The 17,813-nt window shown below is 37.9% G+C and overlaps 1 protein-coding gene across 2 annotated transcripts in view; it reads left to right on the top strand.

Annotated features, from left to right (window-relative positions):
- The window catches only part of RAPGEF6 (Rap guanine nucleotide exchange factor 6), a 241,511-nt gene that overhangs the window by 209,511 nt on the left and 14,187 nt on the right, over window positions 1–17,813 (top strand). For both annotated transcript variants that reach the window (XM_024213334.2, XM_024213333.2), the window contains 4 exons: window positions 5,238–5,429; window positions 8,570–8,704; window positions 10,457–10,570; window positions 16,414–16,642. In XM_024213334.2, the coding sequence (XP_024069102.1) occupies window positions 5,238–5,429; window positions 8,570–8,704; window positions 10,457–10,570; window positions 16,414–16,642 (670 nt within the window). The remainder of the gene's footprint in view (window positions 1–5,237; window positions 5,430–8,569; window positions 8,705–10,456; window positions 10,571–16,413; window positions 16,643–17,813) is intronic.

The following is a 17,813-nucleotide window of genomic DNA, read 5'->3' on the forward strand; positions in this document are numbered from 1 at the left end:
TGATGCCCACGACCCAGCGGAGCTGGGGATGTGGCGTTTGGGATGTGGGAGGGGCTCAGGGCTGGGACGGGGGTTGCGGTGCAGGGGTGAGAGCTGCGGGGTGAGCCAAGGAATGAGGGGTTCAGGGTGTGGGAGGGGGCTCGGGGCTGGGACAGAGGGTTGGGGTGCGGGAGGGGTCAGGGCTCTGGGCTGGGGGGTGCAGGCTCTGGGGTGTGGCCAAGGATGGGGGGTTTGGGGTGCAGGAAGGGGGTTCTGGATTTGGGGGGGGCTCAGGGCTGGGGCAGGAGGTTGGGGCATGGGGTTGGGGCGTGGACTTACCTCCGGCGGCTCCTGGTCAGCAGCGCAGACGGGGTGCAGAGGCAGGCTTCCCACCTGTCTTGGCACCGCAGACCACGCGGTGCCCCGGAAGCAGCCAGCAGCAGGTCCAGCTCGTAGGCAGAGGCACATAAGCAGCTTTGCGCGACTCCCGCCGACAGGCACTGCTCCACACCCCCAGCTCCCGTTGTCCAGTGCTTGGGGTGGGGGCAGCGCATGGAGCCCTGTGGCCCCCCTACCTAGAAGCCAGACCCGCTGCTGGCTGCTTCCAGGGCACAGCGCGGTGTCGGAAAAGGTAAGCACTAGCCTGCCTTAGCTGAGCAGCACCGCCGGCGGGACTTTTAACGTCCCGGTCGGCAGTGCTGACCAGAGCAAGGCGACCCAGTGTCTTACATGCCCCGACTCAGTACGGACCCACGGTTTGAAAAACACTGCTCTAAGAGGTCTGCGAAAGATTGTCGTTATCATAGAGCAGTGGTTTTCAACCTGTGGTCCGCAGACCCCTGGGGGTCCACAGACTGACTGAGATTTCCAAAGGGGTCCGCACCTCTGTTTGTAATTTTGTAGGGGTCCACAAATGAAAAAGAGGTTGAAAAGCACCGTACTAGAGTGCAGTCTTGTTTTATAGGAAAGTCTGTTAAGTAGTCGAGTGTCTGATCTACCTGTTGTTACTGTCTTCACTCCTTTTTTTTTTTTTTTTAATGTCAGAATCCAAGTTGAAGTGAGACCTGATCATCAAGAAATATGTGCCAGGTTTTACATGTCTCAAAGTATCTATGGGTAGACTTGGCAGAATTCAATTTTTATTTTTTTTATAATTTTGATGGATAATACCAATGTTTGTTTATAAGCATTTTAATATTTTTATCAATTTAAATGTTCACAGTTGTGGAAAATTAAGGGGGGAGATTAGACAATAGGAGAATCAGATGATAATTAGTTAATGATAGTAGACACTGGGTTTGAGAAAGTTTAAAGCTTTATAACTATTAAAATACAAAATGTCAAAATTATACCAAGTATATATCCTTCAGTCAAACTCCAAGTTCTCATCAGCATTTTTTCTTTCTTTGGCTATCTGCTAATTTCTATTATCAATGGAAATATTTTTTCATTGGTATTTGTGCATACAGTGAAATCAATGTTTACTGATAAAAATCGAATCCTTCCAAGCCTATGGGTGTGTTTTTAAGGAATATGCAGGGACACCATTACCAGTGAGTGTCCAGTGCTGTTCCATTTTAGTATTGAGAACAATCTCAGAAATACTCATTAATTTTAGAAAGTCAGTTTGTGATTAGTTTCTTTGAGGCCCTTTTACCACCTTATAATTTTCTGTTAAATGACACCTGCCTAACAGATCATATTTCCAATTTTTTGACAGTATCTCATCTGTGAATTGTAGAGGGCTTTCTTTTTAAGATTTCTTGTAGTGTTGTTGCTTATACAAAACATTTATTAAAAGTTTTCTGTAATGGAAGTGATTTGGGGCTCATGCAAATGGCCATGCTTGAATCCAATTAGTGATTTTGAATTTCATGTTGGCACTGTCAGAGAATATGCCAAGTAATTTAAAAAAAAAAAGAGTAGCTTGCATGAACAAAGAAAGCACAGCATGAACACAGCCTTTTTTCCTGCTTCTTGTGCTGTATGTTTGGCAAAGTATGGTAATAACACAGTTTGCTCACACTTGGAGGCAGAACCATGCACTACATTTTATATTCAGTTTTCTTCTTTAGTAGCAATAAAAGAACATATAATGTGGAATTCTCAGTGTATGATTTATGTGCAAACTTAAAAGATGACCCTATCATGCCCAAGTGTCAGACACGTGAGTGTTACAAGGTTATCTTTCAATTCTTTTAAATAAATCATGACATCCAGACTTCAAATACTGTTTATCCCGTTTGTGCAACACTACCATTATGTATTTGTTTAGATATAGAGTCTATACTGACCATTTTAATTCCATGTGCTACAGCAATACAAGTCAGATTTTTGTGATGCTTTTACAAGATGGTATTAAATGGACACATGAATAAATATAGTAGAGAGAGAGCTGTACTAATATAGCTGACTAGCTCAAATAACAGAGGAAAGCAAACCTTATAATTCAAGTAAAAAACTAGCAGCTAGTGGGAGTTGCTTAGGAATCTTGTACCCTTTCCCTAAACCTTAAAAAACACTTTCACAATTGGAAGACTGCAAAAATGAGGACAAGGGCTGCTCTCTTCTCAGCTATCAGGTTTAGGCCACAGCCAAAGTTTGACCACAGGAACTAGTGTTTTGACTTGTTCTGTTATGGCTAATCCTATTTTCTTACTTTAAAACCATGGCGGAAGTGGAAAGAATTGTGAATGAAAAGTACACAGTGGCATAACCTACTATGGCCCTAATTTAGCAAGGTACATAAACATGTACCTAATTCATTTAGTCCCACTCCAGTCAATGGGATTAGTCCTGTGCTTAAATTTACACTCATGTTAAAGTGTCTTCCTGAGTTGGGGCGCATATATATATATATATGGATTAACAAGTGGATAATCTTTCTGAAGAGAGAGATTCAGAAATGCACAAACACACTGCTTCTCAGCAAGGTGGATTGAATTAAATCAAGGTGATTTAAATCACCGATTTTAATCATGATTTAAATTAGTGTATTAAACATTGATTTAAATAATCAATTTAAATCTGTTTTCACCTGTGTACTTTGCTGTTATTTTCCTAAAGAGAGGTTGATTATCATTGATTGGTAACCACTAAAATATGTTTGTTTGCAACTCACTATAGCCTTTGCATAAAACTTGGTACTTTTTTCCTAACCAAGAGAAGACACTATACACATTTCTTTAAGCAATTAGCTATTCAGATTCTTAATTTTTACATTTTTAAATTTGTTAGAAAATGGTGAATGATGCATTTTTTATTTACTAGAGGGTTAATTTTTTTACTTATGATCTGTGTCAAGCTCTAGATGAATGGAATTTGGAATTCAATTAAATTCATAAAACAGCATTTTAAAGTTTTTTATTAAAACTACCTTTAATGTGCAGTGCAGGCTTCATAAGAAAAGTAAATTTGTAAAATGTGTTTTGCATTTAAAACTGATTTATTAAACAAAGGAAGTATTATCAGTAGTTAGTGAATTGAACTGATTGTTTCTGGTCAACTTGTCCTTCAAGTTTTTAGAACTAGTAGATGTCATCTTCTCACAAGTACAGTAGTTTTAAATTCATGGATTGAAAGAGGAAAACATGCTTTCCTGCCTTTTCAGCTCCCAGTCAGTTTAACTGTGAATGAACTAGTCATTAAACCAGGTCCGTCGAGAGAAATTTGGAGCCCCAGTACGTCATGTGAACTGGGGACCCAACCCCTCCCAAATCCCTTTATTTATGCAAATGTTGCAGACGTTATGGGGGGGGCTAGTATTATTTTCCCTTTTCCCTTTGCTCTCAGCGTCCCTACATTGAACTGAACTAGTTGAATAAACTGAAATGAAGAAAATATTCTCTCTGCACCTGCAAAAGAGGCTGTTTCTGTCAAAAGCTGATTTAGCACTTCAACAATCTTGTTCCAGTGACTTCCACCAGTTCAGTGGTTTGACTTTCTTTAAAAGTTTGGCAGCAAACATGTACTGCTTGAGTAGTATTATTTTTATTTAATTTAAATTACGTTAACAGATAATAGTTTAGACATTAGCATAAGTTATTATAACAAAATTAATTTTATATGTTTGTTTAAAAATACATTAAATTTAAAATAAAAAATCTGATTTAATTTTTTTTTAGTCAGTTTTTATTTACCTGGCTCCTGAAGCTGTTGTCTAAATACTAAAAATTCTCCTAGTTTTGCTTGCAGCAAGACTTGATACTACCTGGACTCTAACATGTAATTCGGTAATCCTAATGTTGCAAAATTAATTTAAAGAGAATAAGTTAGACACATAAATGTCATTAATATCAAAAACATATCTGCTACAAGTCAAGTCAGCCTGATCACAGTGAAAGAGGGCTTCTCTGTAGGATGACCACTGATGACCACTGACTGCTGATCAGTTGGCAAGAGCAAACGGGACAAATGCACAGTTTTGTCAAACAAGTAGGATGCAATCCCTAGTGGGGTGCAAAGGAACGTGGGAGCGGGGTGGGAATTGGCAACACCAGCCCCACATGGGAGGGAGAGCAGCCCAGGCTGGGCCAGCCCCACGCAGGAGAGAGAGCTCAGGAGAGCGGCTCAGGCCTGTGCCGGCCCTGCACGTGGGAGGACGGGGATCGGGCCAGCCCCATGTGGTATCCCGTTTTCCTTTTGGGAAAATACAGTCACCTTACTTCTTTGGAACTGCCCAGGATATAAATACCTGGTCACCTGGAAGGATAGTGCCCTCTCACATGCACCTCATCCAGCCACTTCCTGTTTCTCCCTGCTCTGTCCAGGTAAACTTTCTCATTCCTTCCCTCTGCCACCAATTGCAGAGGGAGCCTCCTATAGGGGAAGCTACCTCTTTTTTTCCAGCTAGCTGGACAAAGGACCCACTGCGTACAGTTGCTGTGAGGACACTTCCTGTATAGTTGCGATGTTCATGCTTTTCAATGTTGTAATTTTGCACTGAAATCTAAAATATGCTATTAGTGGAGTTCAGTTATAATGGGAGTAAATCAAATAATTTCTCATTGCATTGTGTGCCTACATAACTATTTGAAAAAATATTGAAATATTAGGAATATTTTTAACTTGTTTTTATGTTTTTGCCTCTGAAATCTAACAAGACTGGAGCGCCTTGAATAGATATTATCTACGTTATAGTATAGACTGCTGTTTAAAAGGTGGCTGTTGTCTGGTCAGTCATTTTCTTCAATATCGCTAAAATAAATCTTGCAAATTAGAGTGCAAAATTACTAATATTCCTTTTTTTCCCATTACAGTGACCAAGAATTTAAATGAGAGAAGAGGCGCAAAATCTTCAGAAATGTCACCAATACCCATGAGGTCAGTTGGTCAAACCACAAAAGCCCATCTGCATCAACAAAACAGAATGAGCCAAGTTCTCCAAGTTCCAGCTGTTAATTTGTACCCTATTAGAAAAAAAGGACCAGCTAAGGACCATGTCACCTTCAGTGAGTATCTGCAATTTGTATTTCCAGTATTCAAAGTAAATTGTGTGGTTAGTAAGTTTGAGAAGGGGAGAGGGATTGGATTCCAAATCAACCAAATATTTGAAATATTTATTATGGAAGCATTGCAATAGTTCAACCTCAATAGTTCAAGGTTTCATTTACCCTTTTCATTTACAACATGTCTCAAACTCATTTCCATTTAGTTATGTATAAGAAAGCATAATGTTTATCCCACAAGAAAGAACAAAACATACCTTAAATTATTTGCACAACTAAGTTTCTAATACCTTTTTTAGTTCTTAATGTTTCTAATTACAAATCCCATTGTATGTAAAGATACTTTCTTGCTTTAGTTTCATAGGCCTCTTCTATAACATATATATTGGCAAGAAAACAACCATTGCCTCAGAGAGTGCTATTTGAAAAAGTAGAACTAGTTCAGTTTCTGAACCAGGCTAATTAAAGTAACAAGCCTACCATCATAACAGGGCAGGTAGCAGGTGATTCACCATTGTGCCTAACAGTATATATTTCTATTCTTCTGAATGGAAATCTTACAAACTGAGTAGAATTACATTCCTTTTTGCTTTTATGACATGAATATAATACATTTTACTGAGTGTAATCACAGAAATAAATCACAGGAAATTTAATATTTCAAACTGTGGAGTACCATTGTAATGGCATTATGGTCAAACAGAACAACATATGTTTTAGTGTTATTAGTAACTCTTAGTAAGCATCAAAAAATTTTATTTGTTTCCCGTTATCTAAATTTACCAATGTCTGAGGCTCTCAGGGTTCTATATTAAAATGCTGTTAAATAATATCCCTTTGACCTATTTCCATCTCTGAAATGTATGTTGCTTGCTTTTTTTTTTGTCTTCATGACTTTGAATGATACATAATATTTTAAAGCTAAAACAATTTTAAATGACATTAAATTATTCAATAAAACATTGAATAAAGTTAGTGAATAGCGTAAAACAATTCTGCATCGATTTCCACTTCAAAACTTAAAGAAGACATCAAGAAAGTTAGTTCAACTTCACAAAAGTTGTTTTCCCCTTATTCTTACTGTTATTTCAAACATGGACATAGATTTGCTTTCTAACTTCCTATCTTTAAATTGGCCAACAGAAATTGATTCCTCTCATAAATTGTTTTATCCCTGATTGTTTGAAGATGCAGGTTCTGTCAGTCACAGATTTTAGCACTGCAATGTGAGTGAAAAAAACAAAATACTAAGCTCTTTATCGCACGTCCTGACTCACTGCCTCTCAGCTTCTTAACCAACACTATGGCACATCAAATGTTTTTGCCACATCTTACATATCTTTCTTTAAAATCTAAATCCAAAGGAATAAAGTAAAGTGTGTTAAAGTGATGTCTTTCAGGGAATATAACTTTTTATAGTAAGCTTATTTTCCATCTTCTTCTTATTCCCTCTCCTAGTTGTAGGAAGTAGAGTAAATTGCGGACTTAAATAGCTGTTAAATTTTATTCATCCACCATATCATTTGAAGTACTCCAGCTGAACAGACTCAACTTGGTATTGGAGCTTGACTGCCAGAACTATGTGGGTCTGTTTTCACTTACTCTTACCTCCTTTATGAAAAGTGTTTAGGACACCTGTTGAACTACTGGAGCTCAGGCTCCAACAAACCCTCATTAGTCAGATCCTCCTTTAACCAGTTTTTTAAACCTGACATTTCACCTCTGCATATTTGGATGCTTACCACCCGATATGATTACTAATAACTGACAAAATACATTGGTGAGGTAGAAGTACAATACTTGACTTAGTCTATAATACCCCTTAAGCTTCCGGAAAAATAATCTTTCTGAGGAAGAAGTTGCTTGGGGAATAAATCTCTCCTCAGACCACTCATGGAATTTAGTAAGAATGATTTCCAGGCCCAGCCCAATTTCTTCTGAACTCTGCGGGGTATGAAGGCCAAATATTTGTCCTTCCTCAGGCTTGTGTGGTGCAAAAGGCGGTACTAGTCTTTTACTGAAAACAACTTTTAATTTATCTATTCTTTTATTGGTTTATATTGATAATAAAGAGCAGCCTCATTTTCTTATGTCATGAGCAATAAAAATACTACAGCAATTGAAACATCAAGTCACTTGCACAAATACTGAATTTTAATTTTCAAATAAATATGAGGCTAAAATTTTAATGGTTGGCAATGTAATCACCTCTTTTGTGCATATAGATGACTGTTTTAGCACCTAAATATCTATTTTCATACACAATAACCTGATTTATATGTGGAATAGTGGTAATTTCCCAGGCACGTAGACATGCAATTGCAGTGCATTTTTCTGTGCAGACCTCAGGCCTCCTCCTTTAAAAATCTGGCCTCAGTGTGTTCTCTATTAAAAATGGCATATGCTTCTACTTTAATCTACTTAAGTGTCTGTGCAATTTGAGTTGTGCTTAATTCATGGTGTAACTGCAAAGATGTCTTATTTCTCTCCTGGATGTTTGAAAAGTTCTGTGTTTCACTAACAATGTATCAGGAGTTTAACTGTAATATACTACAGTACATAGGACTTACTAGTGGAGAATGAGAAAAGCCAATTTCTATGTTTTGCTTCAACTAAGTTCTCTATATGCTTTTTTTGTGGGGGGCGGAGGGGGTTAGTATGAATGTAGAAATTCAGAACAAGTGCTGGAATGACAGCCCTGGATACAAAGTTCTTTATCTCCTGAAGTGGTGTGGTATGGACAGTGACCGTATACACTTCCCCATGCTGTCATAACAGTGTATTGGGAGGAGATTTCAGGCTTCATAGCGTATTCAATCCTTAATCTTTCTGCAAAGGCTCTCTAACAGGGTGTCGATTGTGATGGTTCCTATTGCCACCTGAAAGCCACTAAACTCGTTTGAGATGGAACACTGAGCAATCATCAGATAGCAAATCTTTTGACCACTTTTGACCTGAGTTAAATTTGAAATGTCAACCCACTACTGCATTACTAATCTCCTTAAACAATCCAACGCCTCTTTCTGTTCATGCTTTTACACTAGCCATTATGCAACTTCACCCTTGGTTGTAATTAAAACAGATATCAAACATATTGCCTTGAAAGTAGAACAGTACAAAGTAAATTTCTGTCATCGTCATAGGTACGGGTTCTCCTCAGAAGTCACTCAGTTTGTCTGAGGAAGTAAGTAGTAAGAAACAAGCAGAAGATAGTATATCTATGGCATCCTCTTTGCACTCCAGTCCTCCTGCTTCTCCTCAGGGTTCTCCACACAAAGGTAGGAGTATATGCTTCTATACTATACTTAAGCTTCCATCTCAGGAACTCAGTATTTTGTTATACTATAAAGGTTGTTATGGATTTATCATTTATTTAAGTGATTCTGTGAGTATAGCAACTTTATGTCAAGAAATGTGTTTTTTTATAGTAAGGTGGATGAACGTATTTCTGTAAAAATTAATATACAGTACACCATTTTCCAATTACAGTATGTACATTTTTGAGATTTAAGTCTGAAATTAGACCTTGTTAAAATTTTGAAAAGCACTTAAGTCCAGTTTTCAAAAGTGAGTTAAGCACTTAGAAGCCAAAGTCTCATTGACAATCTATGTGATATAGGCTCCTGAGTACCTAAATTACTTTCACAGATGGGATTTAGGTGCCTAAGTAATTTAGGATAACATTTCCAAAAGTTTCTCTGTCTGAGCACTGCTTTTGGTGAGTTAATGTATGTATGTCTTGAGCACTACACTGTTAAATTAATCTTATACCTGGGACATTCGACCTCTCTTGAAGCTTTTCCCTAATCATACTGTAAGTCTTTGTTTTACTAGCTTTAATGTATTTTTATTATTAAAATTGGCCTTGCAAAAAACATTAAATACTTTTTTCCTCCATCCATCAAAAATAAATCTAGCCAAACCCTGGATTTTTGCTGAACTACTGTGCAGACATGCTGTGACAGGAGATGCAGGTGCAATGCCAGATAGAATTCAGGATCTTGGTGAAAACTTTGTTACTTACAAAGGTGTATTGGAAAATAAGTAATGCATCCTGCCGAATCCTGGGTCTCACCATTTACATTTTTGTGTTTGTATGCTGAGTTTTCCTTGCTATCATGATGTTCTGTAGGTCCACTTATTTTTAAACCCTTTGCCTTGAAGGACCTACATCACAATATTCACTAGTCACATTTGGATGGGATTCCCTTGGAAGCCGGCTAACATCACACTTACTAGTCGGCCAGAGTGGTCACTGCTGAATAGTGTAAGGCATTTGTCCCACCTTCCTTCATTCTGAACTGTTGTCTCTGAATTATTGACAACCCTGAGAATGAGGGATTGGATTGGGAACCGTGCATGGGAATTTATTGATCATCTTACACTTCTCAGCAGGAGATCATGCTTGGCAAGATCTCATGAGAATTTGCTTCTGGCACCACAAGACACTGTTTCTTTTAGGAGGGTGTCATTAGTTTTTGTTTTATCATCATAATACATATATAAAAGAAGTGTCTGTGTGGCCTTCTTATTGAATCCTGCTGCCAATTCTTATTCTGATGGGGTTTTCAAGCCTTACTTTTGCTTGTATGTTTCTGTAAACATGTGATTTACATTAACTTTCATATGGTTCCATGAGAATCATATTTCTTTTCTTCTGGATGATTTCATTAGTTTGACTTGCTTTTATCATGTGGGGGTTTTTGTTTGTTTTGAGGGGGTTTTTTTAGCACCAGCTTGTTTTGATCAAGGTAGTTTATATCCCGTCTTGTATGTTGTAGTAACATTCATTACTGAATTAAAATTCAAAATATACTTCACGAATGACTGAAATACCCTATCTCAGTCCTGAACTTCAGTTAGTTCTCCTATTGCAGGTTTTATTCTCTTTATTCTCTGAGCTCTACCCGAAGAAGGCCTTATGCAGGATTTAAGAAAAAAGTTTTTATTAGGTTAAAATCAAAATGTTAATTTTGCTGTCAGATATTTTGTCATTTACAAAGATTTGTACGTTGTGTGTTTCTTTGTAGTTGGTAACATCCAGAGGTCTGATAACTGTGGTCAAATGAATCTCTCTGGTTCCTCCTCATCGCTTGCCAGTGAAACCAGCAACAAGAACAGTGGGCAACGCAGCTATGGAATAGGTGGGATTTATTTACAAAAGAAAATTCAGGAGATCACTGGCAGAGCAACACATGGTTCTGGCAGTAGTGAAAAGAAAGAAAGTGAGGATGATAGAGACAAGGCAGAAGTTGAGAATAAGCACAGGAAAAGAATGAGATCCCCATTTGGAAGACATAGGGAAAGAAGTTTCTCCAGGGAGAGACCAGCTTTTACAAGTAAAAAGGAGGCAGATTACATTCAAGCTACAGAAAGAAATGAAAAACCAAAGGACATAGACAGTGATGCCTTAAGTACAAATAGCCATGGCAACAGTAATACACTTGTCTGGTTCTGTCCACAATTGAGGCCCAAGAGGAGGAAGACTATATGATGCACTTTCTCCATTTTATATCAGGCATTTAAATGGTATCAATATTGTACATATGCATTGATTCATGTTCAAGTGTGTATATATATATTTTTAGTTACTAACAAATACCCCTTCACCGAATCTTTTTAAGGGCAGTTCTTCACCTGAGACTGGCATTAGAAATCATTTAAAATATTTGAATTAGTGTACTTTAGTGCTAAGGTTAGAAATTCTATGTAAACATACAGTCCTGATTTATTTACATTACCCCGTAAATTTTAGTTTCTTGAAATCCACAGAAATATTAAAATCTGTAACATATTATTTAGACTTAAAAATACTCAATATTTCTGCAAACTCCTGCAAATATTGCTTAATAAAAGCAGCCACTGTATTATGCTGCCTTATGTTTCTGTCAGACATACTTTAGTGTTCCTTACTGGTGACAGGGTAGTAATCTTGATTGCCCAAGAACGTACATTATGATATAAATCAATCCCTTCCTAATTTTCAGATAGCGCAAGTCTGTTTCACAACAACTACAAGAACTCGTTTGTAAAGCTCTTTGAGATTCTTAGATGAAGAGTGTTTTTTTTTTTAAAAAAAAATCCACTATAGTGGTGGTGTTTGTTATGATGGTCTAATTGTTTAATTTCAGGAGTCAGCGTCTGGATAAAAGGTCTCTTAAAAGTTATACGTGTGTGTAGGTTGGCTTTTCATTAAGAGGAAAAAGTAATAACGATACTTAAATATTTAAATTCATGAAAGACATGAACAGATGAAATTTAGAAATATATGGTGTTGCATATTAATATACTGAAAAGTAAAGAAATTGAGTTTAATCTAAAATGCCAATCTTAAATACATTTATTTACTCTTAAAGTTACAGTTACTCTAGTTTGATAAACATGAGCGTATCTGTCTCAAAGTTTAATTTGTGTGCCCAAGCTTCAAAAACTGTAAAAATAATCTGTAAATATATGTGAGTTATACAGCATGGCCATTGCCTCCAAAGTCAGGTTATTTGATCATTGTTATCTTGGTATGCAGGGCATCAGTCATCATGCTGAGTCATACATGTCACTTAAATTGCTTTCATATAGATGGGTCTGTTCAGATTTTTCTCTGATTCTGAAGTAAATGTTTCACTGTCCAGTACAAAAGTACGCCATGTAGATTTTTACTTAAAGATGAAGTGAGAAACTGTTGATTCATGCTAGTACAACTGGGAAAGAATCTTGATCTGAGAACAGCGCATCAGCTGCAAGCTTTGTATGGTCTCCTGTGAAGAAATTAGATAGTGCTTTGGTTAATTTACCAGGAAATCTTAACAGAGGCTAAGTGAAGTCTCTGTTCTCAAATGTCCCACTGTCCTCATCAAATGAAGGGTCAATTCTTATGTGCATGTATGTGTTTGTACTCACAATAGAACGTATCAACTCTAATACTTAGTAAGCATTATCTGTCTCAGTGCAGGCAGGAGAGACTGCTCAAGTCTAGCTTGAAATAGAGTGGACCTTGTCCAGTCACTCTGTAGGAACCCTAAAGAAGGATGAAAATCTAAATGTTAAAAGAAGGTAGAAGCCTTAGTCTAAGGCATGCTTCCCTCAATCAAAGAATGACCCACAAATGGTAGGGGAGACTGTTATCTTAAACAAAATGTTAAAGAAAGCAGATTTGAGAGAGAGCTGCTCATTAGTTAATTTTATTTCTGATTTACCTCTATTTTAATTCCAAAAGAAGACTATCATAGTTGGACAGAAAAACAAGACCTGACCTGACTCACTACAAGAGGCCACTATTTTCTGCAAATCAACTCCTAGACCACATCAACCCAATTATTAATATAAACAAAAAACTTCAGCGATCCAGCCAAATTTCCATTGACAGCTTATAATTTATTATGAAAAAGAGCTCAGAGGGATCAGAAAACCAATTGCCATAATTTTCTTTTAACAGAGTTTCAGTTCAGAACGAGAGAGCAATTTAACTGTGACAGACATTGCAAATGATATGCTATTGAAAATGCATTCTGTTCTGTACTCAGAGGGAAAGCACAGAAAAGCTGCAGGAAGCCAACCAGTAAAACTGCTATCACTAGTACAAGATATCAGCTGCTAGCAAAACCATAATAAGCTTGCAAAATATGTTACTTCATTTTAAATAGATTTCAGAGTATGTTGGTTACGATGTAAGGTAACTGAGCTGATGTATTAGGAATAGTTCCACTCAGAACCAAAGTTTGTTTTGACATCCTGTACTTTCAGTACCTTTTTTTATTTTTGCTCATGCATATCTAAAAGAACAATGTGTCAGTCATTAAATGCCAGGCAAGTACCCATAGCACGTTATAACTAAAGTCTAGGCATGCAGGGTCCTTGTTTGGTAGGTAATGGACTTTTCTGTCACTTGTTTTCAAAAACAAAACACAAGCTCGAGGGAGTGTATTCAGTTTGTTTGAATTTTACAGTGTACCTAACACAGCAAAATTGGTCGGAGTGAAAAAGAAACCTCTGTGTATTTCATAGTAGTGTTCAAACTTTTTGTTTGAGATGTACCTACAATAAAGGAAGCAAACAGGAGCCTAATGAAAGCTGGTGTAATTGACTTCAGGTCTGAATCTGATTCAATGAGTCTAGCGCTATAGCGCAATCCCAGAACCCACTGGTAGACAAATTTACTAGAAATGACAATCTCGTAACATGACAAATGACACCTTTTGGTAGTCCATCTCTTAATTTTGGTAGCCCACATAAACCTCAGTGCAAAAATTATGCATGTTACCAAAGCTAGGAAGGAATGATGTGGACCACTCTATTGTCTTTCCTCTTCCTCCTCCTAATTTGTCTCAATCCATCCCTCTTCTCTTCCTCCCCACCCTTTGAATCTTTCTCTGTATTTTCCCTTTCTACTCCAGTTCAGGCTGGCAGATAACGATACAGAATTACTAGCAGTCCTTCACTATGCTAGTTCAGCTGTAGTGCCTGCTGTGATTGAAACACTCACCATCCCAGTCATTTTACTCTCAGCACGTTTGGTAAGCACGTCCATGGAGAAGCATTAGGCTACACTCCAGCTTCCAGCATTGATTGTCAAAAATGTTAAGGGGCTCCCATGACACACCGATGAGGTTCAACTTGCACTTGAGGACCACTAACTTAAACTGAAAATTAGCATTAGAGTAAAAAATTAAGTATTTATATGTCCATTTACCCCTGTTTTCACCAGAGTTGGGAAGCTCAAAAGTTAGAGCCCATTCACCTAAAACTGATATATTCCCTGAGCTGTTTTTGAAAGGGTGATGTGTGTTAAATTTAAAAACAAAAAAGGAGCTCTAATTTGAAATCTAGCTGTTACAGGTGATTTGTGCAACTCTTACCATATCTTGGACTATGCTATTTAGGGATGAATATTGTTATGTATCCCATAAATTAGCCTCAGCATATGTAAGCACTTACAAAATATCTGCCATGGAGGAGACCACAGACATAAATGTGCAATCATTCTGATGGCTGCGCTTTTTAACTCTTATACCGGTACCCTCTGTCTGTGGTTGACAGTGTCATTAACATGAACATCCTCTCACCTAAAACTATCGGGAAACTCTTTTATGAGACTAGTTGATTCAATAGGGACCCACAAATACAGGTCTTCAGGAACAAAGTGCCTCGTCTCTGTGCTCCAAGATCAGGATAATTTTTTAATCCATATTTCACACATGGCATAACAGTACTCTGGCACTGAACTGGTAGAGCTGACTTTCAGTTACAAATGTTTTTTCATGTGATTTTATACAGTAACTGTAGCAACCCTTGTATTAAAATACAAGGCAGAATCTTAGCTGCTTGACACAGGTTTTTGTATTTATATTTTTCACGTAGCATCCAGAGTCAGGATTGCCAGTGATGAGAGGTGAAAGATTAGGTTTAAACTTGTTTGAAGTCCAATCACATTTGACAAGAAAGGAGTGTTCTGTTGCCTCTTGAAAAGAACAATTTAGTGCTCCTTAAGTCGTATGGGATTTTTCTAACTTGACAGCCTTCCATGCTGCCGCTTGGTTTCTGCAGCAGTGCAGAGTGGGTAGTGAATTAGATTCCTGCACTGAATGCAGCTGTGAATATTCCTCCTAACTTGTCAAGGCCTGAGGTAGAATTAAAATCTACAAACAACAAACATAAGAAAATTAGCTGGAAAAGAAATATAACAATTTCTGATTACATTTACTTTAGTTACTATTCTTTAAATTTGTTTGTATTAGAGTAGCATCTAGAAACCCAAATCAAGGATCAGGGCATCATTGTTCTAGGTGCTGCACAGACAAATAACAGAGGACAGTCCCTGCTGCAGAGAGCTGGCAGTTTAGGTGTCCAACAGGATACAAGAAGTTGACAGAATAGACATACGGGGTGGGTGTGGGGGAGGTGAAAACCTTAACAAAATCTCCCCCAAAGCTATTAATCTCTTCTTTTCCCTCCCAGGCTGTAGAAGAAAAGACTTGGTTGGTTTATAGGGGTTGTATTGTTTATGTGTGTGTGTGTGAGAGAGAGAGAGAAAAGAACATGTTGAGAGTGGCCCAAGTAGAAAAAAATAAGTTGTACATTTTGTTCTGTAAGTGGTGAGCTTACCGTGGGAGTGCGTTACACAGTGCAGGTCCAGCTGCTGTAAAATTTCTACCTCCCATACTTGTGAGCTGCCCACTTGAGTTTCCTGATTCATAATGAGGTAAATAAGAAAAGTGAGATGGAGCATATGTCTTATCCTTCAGTGTGTGTAAATTTTGGCAATGATCAGCATACCCTCATTACACCACATGTCTACACCTGCAAGTGGGGGCATGATTTCTAATAGGTAGGCATACCTGTGCTAGCTTTAATTTAACATGTACTCTGGTTGCTAGCCCGTTCTGAAGCCTGCCACCACATTTGGTGTTTTGCGAACCATGTTCTTATGTCTAAACTACTATTATTGCCTAGATTAAAGCTGTGCTACAGACATGCCTTTGCTTGCAGTGGAGACACCCCCCATTTTCTGTTGAATTTCACGCATAATAGGTGGTACAGGAAGATTGGGGGAAATACATTGTTTCACTAGCTAAGGTTGTTTTATACTTGTGGCTAAGTGGTTGTAGCCACAAGTATAAAACAACCTTAGCTAGTTGTATAGCCACAAGTATAAAAGTATATGAACTAACCTGGCACACCAACCTGGTATTCCTGGGGCAATTTGCTGCCATTGCTGATTATATGTAATGTTAAGTTAACCTCTTGGTTTAAGTGGGTTTTGGCTGTAAGTACCAGCTGATTTTGGTATTAGCACGTTGTACTGATAAATCCTGATTCCTGTTATGAAGGGTAGTGGCATAAAACGTACAGAGAAATGGGCATGAGGGAGAAGGATCTTTCTGAATAGCCTCATTGAAATATTTTTAGTGCTTTCATGTGGTGGTGAATAAATAGACTTCATCTTCTCTTTTTGATGTTTTTTCCTATTTCCTGCATGTCTTATCTCATTTAGGCTATGCCCTCATACCATCCACTAAATCTGATAACTTCTCAGACTCCAGCCACAGTGAGATCTCATCGCGGTCCAGCATCGTGAGTAACTGCTCTGCCGACTCAATGTCTGCAGCCCTACAGGATGAGAGATGTTTGCCTCAGTCTCTTATTGTGATGGATTCAACAGGAGCAGCAGAAAGAAAAGAAGTTCCTCAACCATCGGCTGAGTATAGTCAGCCTAGCACTGGGTGAGAAGTGTTTGTGCTGTGGTACTTGGCTGACTGACGTAAGGAAAAGGAGCAAAACACTTTAGTCAAGACACAGTTAAGGGTCATGCTGTAATTATTATTATTAACTTGTTGACAGCAATCAATGTGCTCGCTGCTTTAAAACGTAGGGGAAGACATTTTTTTCCGCACAAGGAGTTTGCAGTATAATTTAGACAGACAAGAGCTTCTCTGCATCAGCAGGTTTTGGATAAATGTCTCTTGCAGGAAAATGCAAATACACTGCGAGCTTGAAGGATATTTAACAAATTCCCTCCTGTACAGTGCTGAGGAAGGCAGCTGAATGAGAAGAGCATTTCTAGCAGTTATCGCTGGCAATCAGTAATACCAGTCACATCGGTACTTTAATGTTTAATATGTAACCCAAACATTTTGTAAGTTGTTTTTATGATTGTTGAGGCTGATTAGAAACCAGTTGTTCATCTTTTGCCTCCTAAGGTTCCCATACCAGACATTTTGTTGCCTTCTTAGTAAGATGGCTGCCACCAGTAGCTCATTCAAAGATGCCACATATATCTAAAAATGTTGGGCTTGATCCTGTGACAACTTCTATTGAAATCAAGGGGCTCAGTATCTCTTGAGATCAAATGCTGTCTTTTCAACCACAATGTATTTTATTCAAGGAGAGAGATTCTCTTTACATTTGAAATATCAAATACCTGGTCTGAGCTAGTGGTCAGTTTTTAAGGAGTCATATTAATGCTTGATATGCCACACTGGCAAAGATCTGCCCGTGGAGCGAAGTGAATGAATTTTTCTTATGAAAAAACACACACTTTTCATTGTTGAATACTATGAGGAGCTGTGTCTACTTGTGTAGCCGTGAAACCCAACAATAATGCGAGAAAGAATAATCAGTATTTTGTAGTGCTTTCTCCTTATCAATGAGACTATTGGGGAGAGAGAGAGAGAGCATTGCTAAGATAATATAACTTCTGAATATTTACCAATCCCAGTTTTTCCAGTGTGATAAAATTGGAAATAGTAGACCTATTTAAAGGCGCATTTTATAAACTAAAATAATTCTTTTCCAAAAAGTACAGCACCTTCCAATTTCGTCAGAGATGCTGACGTTTATTTACCACAGACATAGAATAGTTAATTAAATACCCCAATGTGCCAGGGTATTGCA

Source organism: Terrapene carolina, unplaced genomic scaffold (genome assembly GCF_002925995.2).
Source record: "Terrapene carolina triunguis isolate 2854851 unplaced genomic scaffold, T_m_triunguis-2.0 Scaffold629, whole genome shotgun sequence".
Lineage (NCBI taxonomy): Eukaryota > Metazoa > Chordata > Testudines > Emydidae > Terrapene > Terrapene triunguis.